Genomic DNA, 16198 nt, shown 5'->3' with positions numbered 1-16198 from the left:
ATTTTTAAGGTGGTAAATCTGATTCTCCTATACTAATCCCATTTTTCATACCTCTCTGGCTTCTGCACTCTTTATTTCATTGTTTCTCTCTTTTAATTTTATTTAATAAAAATGCAAGTGCTGTCTCCATGGTGATATCAATTACTCTTGAATACGGAATAGGACACTTGAAAGTATATTGGCTTATTTTTGTTATTCTTAGCAGTCTTATGATTGGAAATACGAAAAAGAATTGATGAAAGAGATATTTTATTCTCCACTGCAACAACTCAGTGGAGGTTATATTAAGTGTAATTTAGAGTATTGTGCTTGCTGCAGTAGTAGCGAGTTAGCCAGTAAGACATGGTGTGACACAAGACATGTACCTCATCCTGTATGCACACACCAAGTCCAGGCCCATTTGCCTGTAAACCGCTTCATCCCTATCGACTAGCCCTCTTATCTGAAGTGCTACCTCCACTGCTTATCTCCCTCTCACCCCGTGGCCTGTGTCCTCTCTCTTTCTCTCAGCTCGAGGAGATGCAGTGGCCAGTAGGGGAGCCGGGTGTCCCTATCTCTGTGTGCAGTCTACCCTGTAAGACAGGTGAGAGGAAGAAGAGGGTAAAGGGCATGCCATGCTGCTGGCACTGTGAGCTGTGTGATGGCTACCAGTACCAATACGATGAGACCTTGTGCCGCCTGTGCTCCTACGACATGAGGCCTGACCCAAACCGGACAACCTGCCAACCTATCCCCATCGTCAAGCTGGAGTGGCACTCCCCCTGGGCAGTCATTCCCGTCTTCCTTGCCATGCTGGGCATCATCGCCACCATCTTCGTCATGGCAACGTTCGTACGCTACAATGACACACCTATTGTGCGGGCATCGGGCCGCGAGCTGAGCTATGTGCTGCTGACGGGCATATTCCTGTGCTACATCATCACCTTCCTGATGATCGCCAAGCCCGATGTGGGCGTGTGCTCCTTCCGGAGAATCTTCTTGGGCCTGGGGATGAGCATCAGCTACGCCGCACTGCTCACCAAGACCAACCGCATCTACCGGATCTTTGAGCAGGGCAAGCAGACGGTGACCGCCCCACGTTTCATCAGCCCCACCTCCCAGATCGCTATCACCTCCTCCCTCATCTGCCTGCAGCTGCTGGGCGTGCTCATCTGGTTCGCTGTGGACCCGCCCAACACAGTCATCGACTACGACGAGCAAAAGACCATGAACCCCAACCTGGCGCGAGGCGTGCTGAAGTGTGACATCACGGACCTGCAGATGATCTGTTCGCTGGGCTACAGCATCCTTCTGATGGTCACATGTACCATCTATGCCATCAAAACCCGGGACGTGCCAGAGGACTTCAACGAGGCCAAGCCCATCGGCTTCACCATGTACACCACATGTATTGTGTGGCTGGCCTTCATCCCCATCTTCTTTGGCACGGCCCAATCTGCAGAGAAGGTGAGTCATCCCTCTCCCTCCCTCCGCCTGTGCTGCTTCCGCTCCTTCCAGCCTGTGTTTTATCTCATACAAACACACACACTGACACTGACACACACATAGAGATGCAAAAACAGACACACACATAAGAAAACGCACACACACAGTGGCTGTGTGTGTTCAAGACTCATTTTCTTTTGATTTCAAATTCACATGGCTTAGATGTGCATAAAAAACCCACACAGGGACCGCAGGAGACGTAAATAGGCATTGTAAAGGGGAGGGGGGCATTCTAAGAAGATGAATGCTGTGAGATGCCTGAGGAGAGCATGGAAAAGAGAGGGGTAGTAATTATCTTAGCTCTTACGCCTGGGGCTCAACACTATTATGCCTCATCCTGTGGAGGAAGAGGAGGTGGAGGAGGAGGTGGAGGAGGAGGTGGAGGAGGAGAAGAAAAAGGGGATAAGTCGTTTGACTCAAGACATTCCATTCCTTGACAAGGTGCACTTTAGAAATGCACTTGACATCAGCAGTTACTCCTGACCCCCTATGCTAGTCATTGCTTATCTGAACAGTATTGGTCAGAATACAGACGCATTTATCTGCTCTATTCATGAGTTTCGTGTGATGCTTGGCAGGCCTTGTGTACATGATGTAGCTGAGTGGATGTTTTCCACTGACAGAATATCGACGTCGACAGGAAAGTGTTACTCCTAACCTTTTAAAAGAGCCACACTGTTCAATATCCTTCCTGCTAGGCTACGGAAAGAGAGAGATCACAATATTATTTTCCTCATCAATTTGCCTCTGATTTCATAGATAAATTACACTCTCAGAAGCGATTAGGAGTTCATTATGTTACGCCCAGTGACTAGAGAGCCTGTAACGTGTTTATCTATCTTCATGCAGTTAACTCTTACAGAACACTGGCTATCGTCTTACATACTCCTAAGCCACAAAGAAAGTGCTAGCCTCTTGATGCAAGGTTATTTGTAGGCCCACTCCTGTGGCCTTCAGCAGATAGGGAGGAGTGGTGTTTACAGGGACCCCTCCATTACCCCTTAAGTGTGTGTGTGTGTGTGTGTGTGTGTGTGTGTGTGTGTGTGTGTGTGTGTGTGTGTGTGTGTGTGTGTGTGTGTGTGTGTGTGTGTGTGTGTGTGTTTGTGTGTACATGTACATATCTTTGTGTGTTTGCTTTGCGGACAGGGATTGTTTTCTGTATTTGACCAGGCTCCTTATCTCAAAATTACCTTGCACTTGTTGCTTTCGACTGAAAAGGCCCCGTTTGTTTTAGATTTATCTTAAACATTCAGGGACTCCGATTATCTAAAGATGTGTCGCAACATGGTGGGGATACGATACCAGGCAACTCCTAATACTGAGCCTAAGATTGTGATATCCAGTTGACCTTATGTTATTGTATCTTGCTTTGATCGCACAGCTAAAGTTCTATTGCGTATTGACTGAATTCTCTACAGCTCCGCGCCAACCCGATGCCTGCCCTTGTTTTTCCTCACCTGTGCCTACCCGACACCTAAGCCCATGTTGTGTGAAGCCATGTACACACGGCAACAAAATATCACACAGTGGTCTTTTCCCCCCTCTACACCTGCATTCGCTCAGTCAGCCACTCATCAGTCAGCATACAGGCTAATGACTGAGAATCACTAGCTTCCAAATCCAACTTGTTTCATGTTCCGCTGCCTTCCACATACTAGGAATGGGGAATAATCCAATAGTACATAACTTTTGGAGTAGAACTACAGTGCATTCGGAAAGTATTCAGGACCCTTGACTTTTTCCACAGTTCGTTAGGTTACAACCTTATTCTAAAATAGATTCAATTGTTTTTTTTCTTCATCAATCTGCACACAATACCCCATAATGACTAAGCATAAACAGGTTTTAAGAAATGTTTGCAAATTTATAAACATTTAAAACAGAAATATGACATTTACATAAGTATTCAGACCGTTTAATCAGTAATTTGTTGAAGCACCTTTGGCAGCGATTACAGCCGAGAGTCTTCTTGGGTATGAAGCTACAAGCTTGGCACACCTGTATTTGGGGATGTTCTCCCATTCTTCTCTGTAGATCCTCTAAAACTCTGTCAGGTTGGATGGGGAGCGTCGCTGCACAGCTATTTTCAGGCCTCTCCAGAGATTTTGGATCGGGCTTTGGATGGGCTACTCAAGGACATTCAGAGACTTGTACAGAAGCCACTCCTGCATTGTTTTGGTTGTGTGCTTAGGGTCATTATTCTGTTGGAAGGTGAACCTTCGCCCCAGTCTAAGGTCCTGAGCACTCTGGAGCAGGTTTTCATCAAGGATCTCTCTGTACTTTACTCCACTCATCTTTCCCTCGATCCTGACTAGTCTCCCAGTCCCTGACACTGAAAAGCATCCCCACAGCATGATGCTGCCACCACCATGCTTCACTGTAGGGATGGTGCCAGGTTTGGCATTCAGGCCAAAGTGTTCAAACTTGGTTTCATCAGACCAGAGAATCTTGTTTCTCATCAGTCGGTGAGTCCTTTAAGTGGCTTTTGGCAAACCAAGCGGGCTGTCATGTGACTTTTACTGAGGAGGGGCTTCCATCTGGCGCCTCTCCCATAAAGGCGTGATGCAGAGATTGTTGTCCTTCAGGCCTTTCTCTCCCGATTGCTCAGTTTGGCCGGGCGGCCAGCTCTAGGAAGAACCTTGGTGGTTCCAAACCTTTTCAATTTATGAATGAGGGAACTGTGTTCTTGCGGACCTACAATGCTGCATAAATGTTTGGTACCCTTCCCCAGGTCTGTGCCTCGACACAATCCTGTCTCGGAGCTCTTTGGAAAATTCCTTTTACCTCTAGCTTGGTTTTTGATCTGACATTCAATGTTAACTCTGGGATCTTATATAGACAGGTGTGTGCCTTTCAAAATCCTGTCTAATCAATTGAATTTACCACAGGTGGACTCCAAACAGGTTGTAGAAACATCTCAAGGATGATCAATGGAAACAGGATGCACCTGAGCTTCATGTTGAGTCTCATATCAAAGGGTCTGAATACTTATGTAAATAAGGTATTTCTGTTTTAATATTTAATACATTTGCAAAAATGTATAAAAACCTGTATTCTCTTTGTCATTATAGGGTATTGTGTGTAGATTGATAAGTAAACAAATGTAGAATAGGTCTGTAATGTAACAAAATGTGGAAAAAGTCAAGGGGTCTGAATACTTTCCGAATGCACTGTCCATGTAAGGGATTGTGAATAATTCTGTAATAAACATGTGTACCTGTGTTTAATTAAAGCAAAGACGCAAATAACATTGGAAGATGTGGGTATTACTGCCATTGTCAGCTGTTTTTTTAACAACAATGTAAAACATTCTGGAGTGATCAGGTTCCAGGTTTACCTATTTTATTTGAATGTTTCAAGAATCTCTAAGTAATCTCTGTGTATCATTCATTACATTTGACCAAGTGAAAACCACTTTTGTGAAGAACTCTGTTTTGACTCCTGACATCAAACATCACACAACCAAACTTTTCCCTGGAAGTATAGAAACTTCCACAAGAGTTAACCACACCCGGAAAGGGAAACTCCTGTTAAACCAAACTTTTATACCTCAACACATGTCTTACAAACACTTAAAGTCTTGTAAGATGGCACTTGTGCTTATCTGAACTTCTTAAAGTCGAGCTGCCAAGTTAGATTTCCCGGGGTTAAATATGTCTGGCAAGAAGCATTTCCTCCTTTAACTTTTAAGGGGGCGGAAAAATAGCATCTTCTGCAGTTGCATCTCCCAATCCGCTTGTATTTCAGTAAATAACTTTATTTGATAAGAGTTAGACTTGACATTTTCTTTGTCAAGGCGCTCTGCCTTCCTGAATTGATACTCTGAATGCCTACTGACTGTGTCTGCCTGGGATTCCACATCTTTAACCTCAAACAACATGCAATGTTCACCAAAGCTTTACAATCAACAGAAGGAGAACTGCGGGAACCAGGGGCATTAAATTAAGCCTCATCCTTATTTTAGTGGTTAGAGATTGAGAACGTCTTCTGAAAGGGGGGATATCTTTTTAACAAGAAAGCACCAGGCCAAGAGGGTAACCTTAAAGGATATAATAAACTGAGTACATCTACACCAGCCCAGCCCAGGCATGGACATTTGCAGCAGGTGAGTGACATCCAATTAGATAGTTTATGAGAAGCCCATTCATAAGCAGTTCGGGAGTAGCGGGTCCCCAGAGCAGCATGCAGACACACTTCTTCCTGAACTGGCTAAGCTGAGCCAGGCTGGGAAAGTAGGCCACCCAAAACAACAAGAGACTTGCAGGTAGATGAGAGGAGAATGCAAATCCCCTAGATCCATTATTGAAGGCTTTCTCCACCAGGGCAGGAGAGCGTCCTAATTGTCACTTTTCTGAATGGTGTCTTTATCGCTGTGTGCATTTATAATCCACATTTTATACTAGACAAAATTGCCTGTGCTGTAAGTACATCCCTAGTGGATATAATTATCTAAAAACCTTTCATCAGTTTTTTGTCTGGGTAGATAGAAGACGGTTGGTGGTTTGGTTTCCTGTTATCTGGATGTTGGCATTTGGCGATGCTCGTGATTGAGATGGTAAAACTCAGGCTCAATCATTTGATTCCTGAATCTTAATAAATCGCTACTGCAGCTATAAATAGAGAGTTGCCAAGCAGTTGTGAAATTTAATTCATGTATTTATTTATGTTAAAGCAACAGGAATTCATTATAAATGCTCTGTGACAAGCTAAACATTCATGTGGTGGCTGAGAGGGAATGCGAATTTGGGTCAAGCTCCCACTGAAGCACTCTGAAAAACCCTGTCTGTGCAGCTAGGACAGCTAATGACCAAAATTGTGTTAACGTGTGTGCGTGACTCTGTGCGTGTGTGCATGTATGTGCGTGTGTGCTCGTTTGTGCATGTGCATGCATTTATTGACTATGTAAGAGACTAGATTTTTCTACTGTACAGTAGCCCGCAAGAAGTGTAAGAGTCATACACATACATGTGTATGACTCTTACACTTCTTGCGGGCTACTGTACAGTAGAAAAATCTAGTCTCTTACATAGTCAATAAATCTATTTTGGTATGGTCAGCATTGCAGTAGATAATCTCATTACAAGATTATTTTAGCAGTGTTTTAGTAGCTTTGACCAAACTATGTGGTGGTGATGGTGGTGGTCTTGCTATGGATGCCAAACATGGAAGCATAGCGAGGGGTGGAGATCCTCTGGTGATGAGATATTATAAAAACAATCACACGCGCTATAAATTGACAGCAATCCAGAATTCCATTCTCTTCTGTTTACAATGGTGCGGAAAGGCACACGCTGAGAAGAGCTTGATATGAGCATCATGGTATTCATATGGTTATTAATGCATGGTGAGCCAGATCTCTCGCTCTGATGTTTCTCCGCAGAGAGATGGAGAGAACGAGGGTGGAGAGAGAGAAAGGGGAAAGATCGAGAGGGAGAGAGTGTGCAAATGAGAGAGGAGAGAGAGATAAACAGTCTGAACGAGGGAGAGAGAGCAAGAAGAGAGGCAATACCAGAAGCTATTGGCATGTCGATGATATTGGTCTTTGAATGAGTTGCGGAGATCAGATGGCATGACTGGCATGTAAATGTCTCTCTGTAGATTGTGTGCAAGGCATTACTATGGCATTACTATGGCTGGTGCTATTTACTGTGGAAAACACTATGCAAATGGTGACATTTTCTCTCCAACCGATTCAGAGTTGTTCTACCATGCAGACCTTTACAACTGTACAAGAGTGGCATTTCACTCTTTCAAGTGTCATAGCTCAGTTTTGAGTAGCTTTTGGTGGACTTCAAACACAGAGATACGCCCTCTAATGTGTTTCAGCCTAATCTAAGACTCTTGAAGGACCTCTTGTGGGTCTGTGAACTACATGGCTGATTGAAGGATGATTGCCTTTTAAGAATAGGGTTACATAATTCAGAACAAACCCAAGATATAGCCCAGAGTGTTTAAAAATGTAAGTATAAATGGTGTTACGTAAGTAAAAAAAAAAAAAAGAGATAAAAGCACCTAGTGGTCTTTCTACAATTCTGATAAACATGAGCAATGTGATGATTTTGCGAGATAATCCTAAACCGCCCACTACAGTACATGTCTTTGGTCTTTGACTGCTTGAAAACAGCAAGCCTAATATGTGTTTATGTAGCGTAATCTTCTTAAAGGGGCAGTGCAGTCAAAATCATGTTTTTTCTGTGTTTTATATATCAACTCTGCAAAAAAAGAAACGTCCCTTTTTCAGGACCCTGTCGTTCAAAGATAATTCTTAAAAATCCAAATAACTTCACAGATCTTCATTGTAAAGGCTTTAAACACTGTTTCCCATGCTTGTTCAATGAACCATAAACAATTAATGAACATGCACCTGTGGAACAGTTGTTAAGACACTAACAGCTTACAGACAGTAGGCAATTAAGGTCACAGTTATGAAAACTTAGGACACTGAAGAGGCTTTTCTACTGACTCTGAAAAACACCAAAAGGAAGATGCCCAGGGTCCCTGCGCATCTGTGTGAACGTGCCTTAGGCATGCTGCAAGGAGGCATGAGGACTGCAGATGTGGCCAGGGCAATAAATTGCAATGTCCGTACTGTGAGATGCCTAAGACAGCGCTATAGGGTGACAGGATGGACATCCGATCATCCTCGCAGTGGCAGAAATTGTGTAACATCACCTGCACAGGATCGGTACATCCGAACATCACACCTGCGTGACAGGTACAGGATGGCAACAACAATTGCCCGAGTTACACCGGGAACACACAATCCCTCCATTAGTGCTCAGACTGTCCGCAATAGGCTGAGAGAGGCTGGACTGAGGGCTTGTAGGCCTGTTGTAAGGCAGGTCCTCACCAGACATCACCGGCAGCAACGTCGCCTATGGGCAAAAACCCACCATCGCTGGACCAGACAGGACTGGCAAAAAGTGCTCTTCACTGACGAGTTGCGGGTTTTTTCTCACTAGGGGTGATGGTCGGATTCACGTTTATCGTCGAAGGAATGAGCGTTACACCTAGGCCTGTACTCTGGAGCGGGATCGATTTGGAGGTGGAGCGTCCGTCATGGTCTGGGGCAGTGTGTCACAGCATCATCGGACTGAGCCTGTTGTCATTGCAGGAAATGTCAACGCTCTGCGTTTACAGGGAAGACATCCTCCTCCCTCATGTGGTACCCTTCCTGCAGGCTCATCCTGATATGACCTTCCAGCATGAAAAATCCACCAGCCATACTGCTCGTTATGTACGTGATTTCCTGCAAGAAAGGAATGTCAGTGTTCTGCCATGGCCAGCAAAGAGCCTTGATCTCAATCTCATTGAGCACGCCTGGGACCGGTTGGATCAAAGCGTGAGGGCTAGGGCCAATCTCCCCCAGAAATGTCCTGGAACTTGCAAGTGCCTTGGTGGAAGAGTGGGGTAACATCTCACAGCAAGAACTGGCAGATGTGGTGCAGTCTATGAGGAGGAGATGCACTGCAGTACTTAATGCAGCTGGTGGCCACACCAGATACTGACTGTTAGTTTTTATTTTGACCCCCCTTTGTTCAGGGACACATTATTCCATTTATGTTAGTCACATGTCTGTGGAACCTGTTCAGTTTATGTCTCAGTTGTTGAATCTCTTTAAATTTACAAATGTTAAGTTAGCTGAAAATAAACGCAGTTGACAGTGAGAGGACGTTTCTTTTTTGATGAGCTTATTTCCACACTGAGGTTGGAATAATACTGTGAAATTGTGAAAATTATGAAAAGACCACCTGAAATATCAGGTTGTTTTCCATGGGTGGGGTTTTGGGACTGCCTGGCGACATAACCAAGTGTTTGCCTCCTCCCTGCCAATAACAGCTAGTTTTCAGGTTGAATATCTCTCCCAGTAGGTGCCTCCAATTAGGCCCCTCATTCAGACCACTCCCAGACAGTCCTAGCAAAATTATTGTATGAGAAATAGCTTTTTGCTAAGAAACTATTTTTGTTTCTTTGTGACAATTTGTATTGAAAACAATCACATTAAATCACATTACTTAATTGTTACCTCGAAGGTATTGGATTATGAGATAAAAATGGCTGCACTGGACCTTTAAATGTACAGTTAAATACATCAGTCAGACCTAGGCCAGTCCAATGACTAATCTGAATATGCTATATGGAGTTAAATTAGTTATTTCTGGTCAATGGTCTCCAAAGAGTAAGGTGAAGGAAGGAAGTCGTATAAGAGCATATAGCACCCACCATTTTGAGCCAAAAAGCTCAATATACATCAGCTATCGCAGTGTATTTGTATTTGCATTTATTATGGATCCCCATTAGCTGCTGCCAAAGCAGTAGCTACTCTTCCTGGGATCCAGCAAAATTAAGGCAGTTTATAAAATTTTAAAACATTACAATACATTCACAGATTTCACAACACACTCAGGCCCCTACTCCACCACTACCACATTCCTACTGTACTAAATCCATATGTATGTATAGTGCGTATGTTATCGTGTGTGTGTGTGTGTGTTGCAGTGGAGAGGCAATGAGTGAATCATGCCAATTAAGACACAGCCAACTGCTCAGTTACTGCTGCTATATACACTATGGATAGTAAGTGCCTCATAAATACTACAGGAGTACGAATGGTTGGAGTACAAGTGGTATCTTTTCCCCCACAGCATCAGAATGCAAACATAGAACCACCAATGGAGAAATTAACAATAAGTAAATGTGTGGTGCTTTTTGCTTTACTCTAGTTAAGGCCAATTTTTCCGCAGTGGATATCCATCAAGACCACCTACAGGCATCTCTGTGGTATGACTATGATAGGTTTCGCTCTTGCCTCTCTCCCTCATCCATACATCAAGACCAACCTGTAGATAGGGCTGGGTGAGTGCTTGATAAGGTTTATGGGGAGTTTTACTGCATGAGAATATATTCTAACTAGTGTGGCTTCTCTCTCTCTCTCTCTCTCTCTCTCTCTCTCTCTCTCTCTCTCTCCCCTCACCCCACTTTCCCCCCCCCCCTCCTCCACAGCTGTACATCCAGACGACTACCCTCACCATCTCTATGAACCTCAGTGCCTCTGTAGCCCTCGGGATGCTCTACATGCCCAAGGTATACGTCATCATCTTCCACCCAGAGCTTAACGTGCAGAAGAGGAAGAGGAGCTTCAAGGCTGTGGTCACTGCCGCCACCATGTCCTCCCGTCTCTCTGTGAAGCCCAGCGAGAGGCCCAACGGAGAGGCCAAATCTGAGCTGTGTGAAAACCCACCCACCGACCCCATGAGTGAGTCATGCAAATGGCAATGAACTTATTCTTTAACAACAACATTTGGCTGCATAGTATCTCCAGTAGTTTAAGTAGCAGCCCAATTCAATGATTTATATTCCTAGTTGCTGTTTACATGTAACTTCATGGTTTGTGACATCCCATGACACATACCGAGAGGAGTGAGATCCCTGCTCACCATGAGTCAGTCACATAGCAGAGCCCACTGTGCCGAGAATTAGATAATATGCTATCAGACAGAGAGAAATTCATCCAAAAGTTCAGGAAGTGCACACGGGAGCATGCTATTCCATTCGTATTTCACTGCTTAACCAATATGAGGGCCTTTCCTGTAGATTGACATTAATAGGCCCTTTGCTTTAGTGTAGCTGGTAGCTAAGAGCACAGGAGGTCTGTGTTAAAGACTAGTAATGAGGAACGATTATCTATAACACCCGTTGTGTGTCATTGACACCACTGTTTGTGTGGTGAAGTGAGCTTGATGATGTGAATTATGATAATATCATAATGTTGAAATGCAGAGACCAACATGACTGGTGGGGATAAAGACATTGATATTACACCTGTGATGGGCAGGATTAATGAATCTCTAATTTACACTGAGTATAAAATAATATTGATTTGCACTTCCGTTTGCCCTCAGAACAGCCTACATTCGTCAAGTTGGCTGGATGTCCTTTGGGTGGTGGACCAATCTTCATACACACTTCATACACACTGTTGAGCGTGAAAAACCCAGCAGCGTTGAAGTTATTGACACACTCAAACCAGTGCTCCTGGCACCTACTACCATACCTCGTTCAAAGGCATTTAAAACTTTTGTCTTTCCCATTCACTCGCTGAATGGCACACATACACAATCCATGTCTCAATTGTCTCAAGGCTTAAAAATCCTTATTTAACTGGTCTACACAGATTTAAGTGTGACATCAATAAGGGATCACAGTCAGCTGGTCAGTCTATGTCATGGAAAGACCAGGTGTTCCTGGTAACCAGGTGTACACTCAGTGTATATTGCCCCTATATGTGCTACATGCTTGTCTTATTTTTCTAGACTAAATCAAGAAATGATTGACAGGCCATGGTAATAACACAGTTCCCGTTTGGCCCTATATCTCTACCAATCACATGGCACACACCAATGCTTATTCCCTCCTGATTCCGGGAATCCTTCAATCCTTCCAGGAATTTTGCAACCTTACACACCACACATGGTATCCACAGGTGTGCCTCTCTCTCAATTACAGCTCTGATATGACAGCTTTCCATGGAAATTCCTCCAAATGCCCCGTGATGTTCATTGTCATCTGTGTAATGAGCTGGAGTGTGTGTGTATGTGTGTAATTGTGAGAGAGAGAGAGAGAGAGAGAGAGAGAGAGAGAGAGAGAGAGAGAGAGAGAGAGAGAGAGAGAGAGAGAGAGAGAGAGAGAGAGAGAGAGAGAGAGAGAGAGAGAGAGAGAGAGAGAGAGAGAGAGAGAGAGAGAGAGAGAGAGAGAGAGAGAGAGAGAGAGAGAGAGAGAGAGAGAGAGAGAGAGAGAGAGAGCCTGCGTCAGGAGAGTAACATCGTCTCCTTGCCAGTGACACATGTGGCTCGTGGAGCGAACACACTGTGTAGGGGGCCGACAGCTGTCGTTGCAGCGCATCCCAAGCAGGGTTTTGGCGGAGCACGGATGGAGCTCATCTCCGAGAGGCACTCCCAAATGTACACTGTGTCATCTGCTCTGTGCATCTCTCACCTTCTTTCTCCCCTACACACACTTCTTATCGCCTCCCCTCTCCTCGCCCCATCTCTCTCTTCCCATCGCCCTTTTATTTTAGCAGCAGTGGAAATTACATTTATTAATGGCAAATGTATGCGCATGACCGCCCCAAAACTTGAACTGCAGCTCCCTGGCCCCTGGAGACTGTCCGTCAGCCCCTGTAACCGTCACAGCGCCAAATAGTGCCTTTCAGGAGGGATCATCTCTGACTGATCTGACTCATAATGATTTAGAGTTATTAAGTAAGAGCATTAGTAGCTTTGAGTCTTTGAGTACATCACTATCGATATGAGTCTTAATATCTCTATGATTATCCCTTGCAGAGAAGTGAGTATTTGCCCTGTAATGTTGAGATATTGGACATGTATCTTCACTGTCCCTGTACTGATTATTGGCAGTGTGGATGAATTTAAGATTTTTACGTAAATTTTGGTATGATGACCAATCAATACCATGAAAAGGGAATTATCACCTAACCGAGACCGAGAAGAGAGAGGCTGAGAGACATGGAGAAACAGTCAGGAGTTTCCATTGAGCTGAATACACTGCACTATATTTTGGAAGGTCAAAGAGATATGTAGATATCTACATACAGCATATCACACACATACATTGTATGCATGCGTGCGACACACTCACACTCACGCAATTTTTTATACCAACCGCACACACATACAGCTAAGCCTGCTTATGGGCTAACTGCAAAAATATATTGTATATTTACACGTTTTATTCATCATAGTCAATGACCAGGACTACAAAATAATACTGTCAGGAGGTGGTAAGACTCTAATTGCACATCCCATGGGAGTTCACCATGGCAACATTTACAGCATTAAGAAGAGGAGTTTACAAAGCTACAGTATGTCTCTGCCTTAAGAAGCGCAATGTGCATCGACCTTCTCCGCTAGGCATGAGCGATAACACTGCATGGGTGGAGTCAAGCACAGTACACAAAAGTAACTACCTTGATTTTCGGCAACAGTCTGGCCCGTTTCCATGGCAATATAATAGACTGGGATCACATCACGTTTGTAGCGTTTGTTAGGTGACCACTTGCGTGGTGTTTGTGTGTGTGTTTTTATTTTGCTGGTTAGTATCTGAAAACAGAAACCAGAGTTTGACTCAGTCGTGCTGCTGAAGTGACACAATGCACTAAAACAGGCAGCTATTGTGCAATGATTGTGAACACTGTATGTTCACTTGCATGAATGTATGATAGAGTTGGAGGGTATTTATATATTATGCACGTGAATATCTTATTTTATGTACAGTGCCTTGCGAAAGTATTCGGCTCCCTTGAACTTTGCGACCTTTTGCCACATTTCAGGTTTCAAACATAAAGATATAAAACTGTATTTTTTTGTGAAGAATCAACAACAAGTGGGACACAATCATGAAGTGGAACGACATTTATTGGATATTTCAAACTTTTTTAACAAATCAAAAACTGAAAAATTGGGCGTGCAAATTTATGTTTGAAGCCTGAAATGTGGCAAAAGGTTGCAAAGTTCAAGGGGGCCGAATACTTTCGCAAGGCACTGTATGTACGTGTATGTTTGTGCATTGCTTATTGTACTGTAATTTGTTGCGCTGTTGGATGCCATTATAATCTTTGACCTACCTCGCTTCTCAGGTCAAGCTACGAAGAAAACATATGTGAGTTACAACAACCTCAGGATCTGATGGGTTCCCGGAGAATTCTCCATGTCCTTACTCTGTGATGATGACCAAGACTAGGGATCACAGGAAGAGAATACCGGGACAGGGACACTACCTACCTATGCACTCCAGGACTGTGGTTGGTGTCAACCTTCATCATTTGTGTCTTCTGAAGACGAGGATGGCAGGGGGAAAGGGAAAACGGAGGGATGGAGATATTTGACATCAGGAGTGAATGAATGATGAAGATACAAACACAGCTGTAAGATGGTAACTGGGCCCTGGTCCGTTCTGTTCTAGAACCAGACCCTGGAACCTCTCTGTAGGATTTTCCGTTAACAGTGAGTGAACAACCTCTGTGATACAGGTGTCGCTGAAAAAAATATGTCTGAACAGTTTATTTCAACAGTTTTCAAATTATTTTTTTGCAATATCCATTAAAGTCATATTCTCTTGCAGTGCTCATGGTTTGTTTTTAAGTTAAGTGAGGTTTCTTCTTAGTTCCTTGTGCCTGATCTTTCATTTTTTCTGACATAACATTATGTTGAATTTTGATTAAATAACTTTAATTAGCAAGCTCCGTCACATGCATTTTGTTTTATGAAATCAACTCAAATCAGCTATTTTAACACAAATAACTATGTCAGAGTGACGGGCAATGTATCTATATTTTTTTGTAAATATCTGAGAGTATTTTCGTGTTTGGATGACAACAAAAAAATATATCCAGTCTATGTTTGATTGGCTTTGGATGGTAAGGAAAAAGCAGCACAAAGTGTTCACATTGCATGTGCCAATGTTTGTCTTTTCTATTTGATGTAAAACAAAAAAAAGATCAATTCATTCTTAAAATGACTATGATGTTAACCATCATTCTGCCGTTTATTCATTTCTTTTAAATAAATTACCTGATTCACAAGAGAATATGGCTTTAATCTGTTATTAAAATGGACCCCTCTGCATCTGCAAGCATGTTTGATTTATATAGTTTTGTACAGAGTACATTGTGTTTAAATATCAATGGTGTGGGGCAAAAAACATTAATATTGAAACATTCATGCAAGTATGCTGTGATGTTGTCTGTCCAATTATCAACATGTAATAAAATAATTTTGTTATCTTTTATACACTCAAACAATGATTATTCAATCATTATTTGTGTGTGTGCACGTGTGAGTACGTGTGTGTTTGTGTTCGTCAATATTTGCTTGGTTCTGTTTAGATGTGGACCCATACTGATTGGGACCATCCTCGTTGGGCAGAACGTGTTGCACCTGTCACCTCGATTGTCAGACGTTAGTTTTACACGTGCTGGTACAGGTGATATTTAAGCGCTCTTATTTAGTTGTCATTGTAAGAATATTTTGAAGATAAATACACACCGCAGAGGACTAAAGGTCAAGAGAGGACTAAAGGTCAAGAGAGGACTAAAGGTTAAGAGAGTACTAACGGTCAGCAGGGAATTATCAATGGAAATAGTTGTTTTCATTTCAACATCTGTTTAGAACCTGTGTAGGAATGTCAGTCCTGGACTCATAGCTACGTGTGCCACGTTTTCATTGGTCTGAATCGTCTGTACTTAGATCCTGAGGCAGGATATTTGGCCATTTGCCCAATTTTACTTCAAGGACTTTTAATCGGTCAACCACAGGCTATGGTGGGGGGTTATAAATTACACCCTGTTGCTTTGTTCTGTGGAGAAAACTGAGGACAGGGAAGAATGAATGTCTACTTTTCAGTATAACATCTATGATATGTCCTTTTTGAATTAACTTTTTATGGCTGCAGGGGCAGTATTGAGTAGCTTGGATGAAAAGGTGTCCATTGTAAACGGCCCGCTCCTCAGTCTCAGTTGCTAATATATGCATATTATTATTAGTATTGGATAGGCAACACTCTGAAGTTTCTAAAACGGTTTGAAATATGTTTGTGAGTATAACATAACTCATATTGCAGGCAAAAACCTGAGAAATTCTACTTTCTGTTTGTATTTTTTCTGGGGGTGGCAGATTTTCAACCAAGCTCGCATTGA

At 43.1% G+C, this 16198-nt stretch overlaps 1 protein-coding gene across 1 annotated transcript in view; it reads left to right on the top strand.

The window, feature by feature from the left end:
- The window catches only part of LOC139416253 (metabotropic glutamate receptor 7-like), a 134555-nt gene extending 119254 nt beyond the window's left edge, over positions 1-15301 (top strand). The window contains exons 8-10 of the mRNA XM_071164693.1: positions 511-1446; positions 10489-10741; positions 14141-15301. Coding sequence (XP_071020794.1) covers positions 511-1446; positions 10489-10741; positions 14141-14190 — 1239 coding nt within the window. The 3' untranslated portion in view covers positions 14191-15301. The remainder of the gene's footprint in view (positions 1-510; positions 1447-10488; positions 10742-14140) is intronic.
- The last annotated feature ends 897 nt before the right edge of the window (positions 15302-16198 follow it).

This window comes from Oncorhynchus clarkii, chromosome 9 (genome assembly GCF_045791955.1).
Source record: "Oncorhynchus clarkii lewisi isolate Uvic-CL-2024 chromosome 9, UVic_Ocla_1.0, whole genome shotgun sequence".
Lineage (NCBI taxonomy): Eukaryota > Metazoa > Chordata > Actinopteri > Salmoniformes > Salmonidae > Oncorhynchus > Oncorhynchus clarkii.
This window is presented reverse-complemented; position numbering and strand designations above follow the sequence as displayed.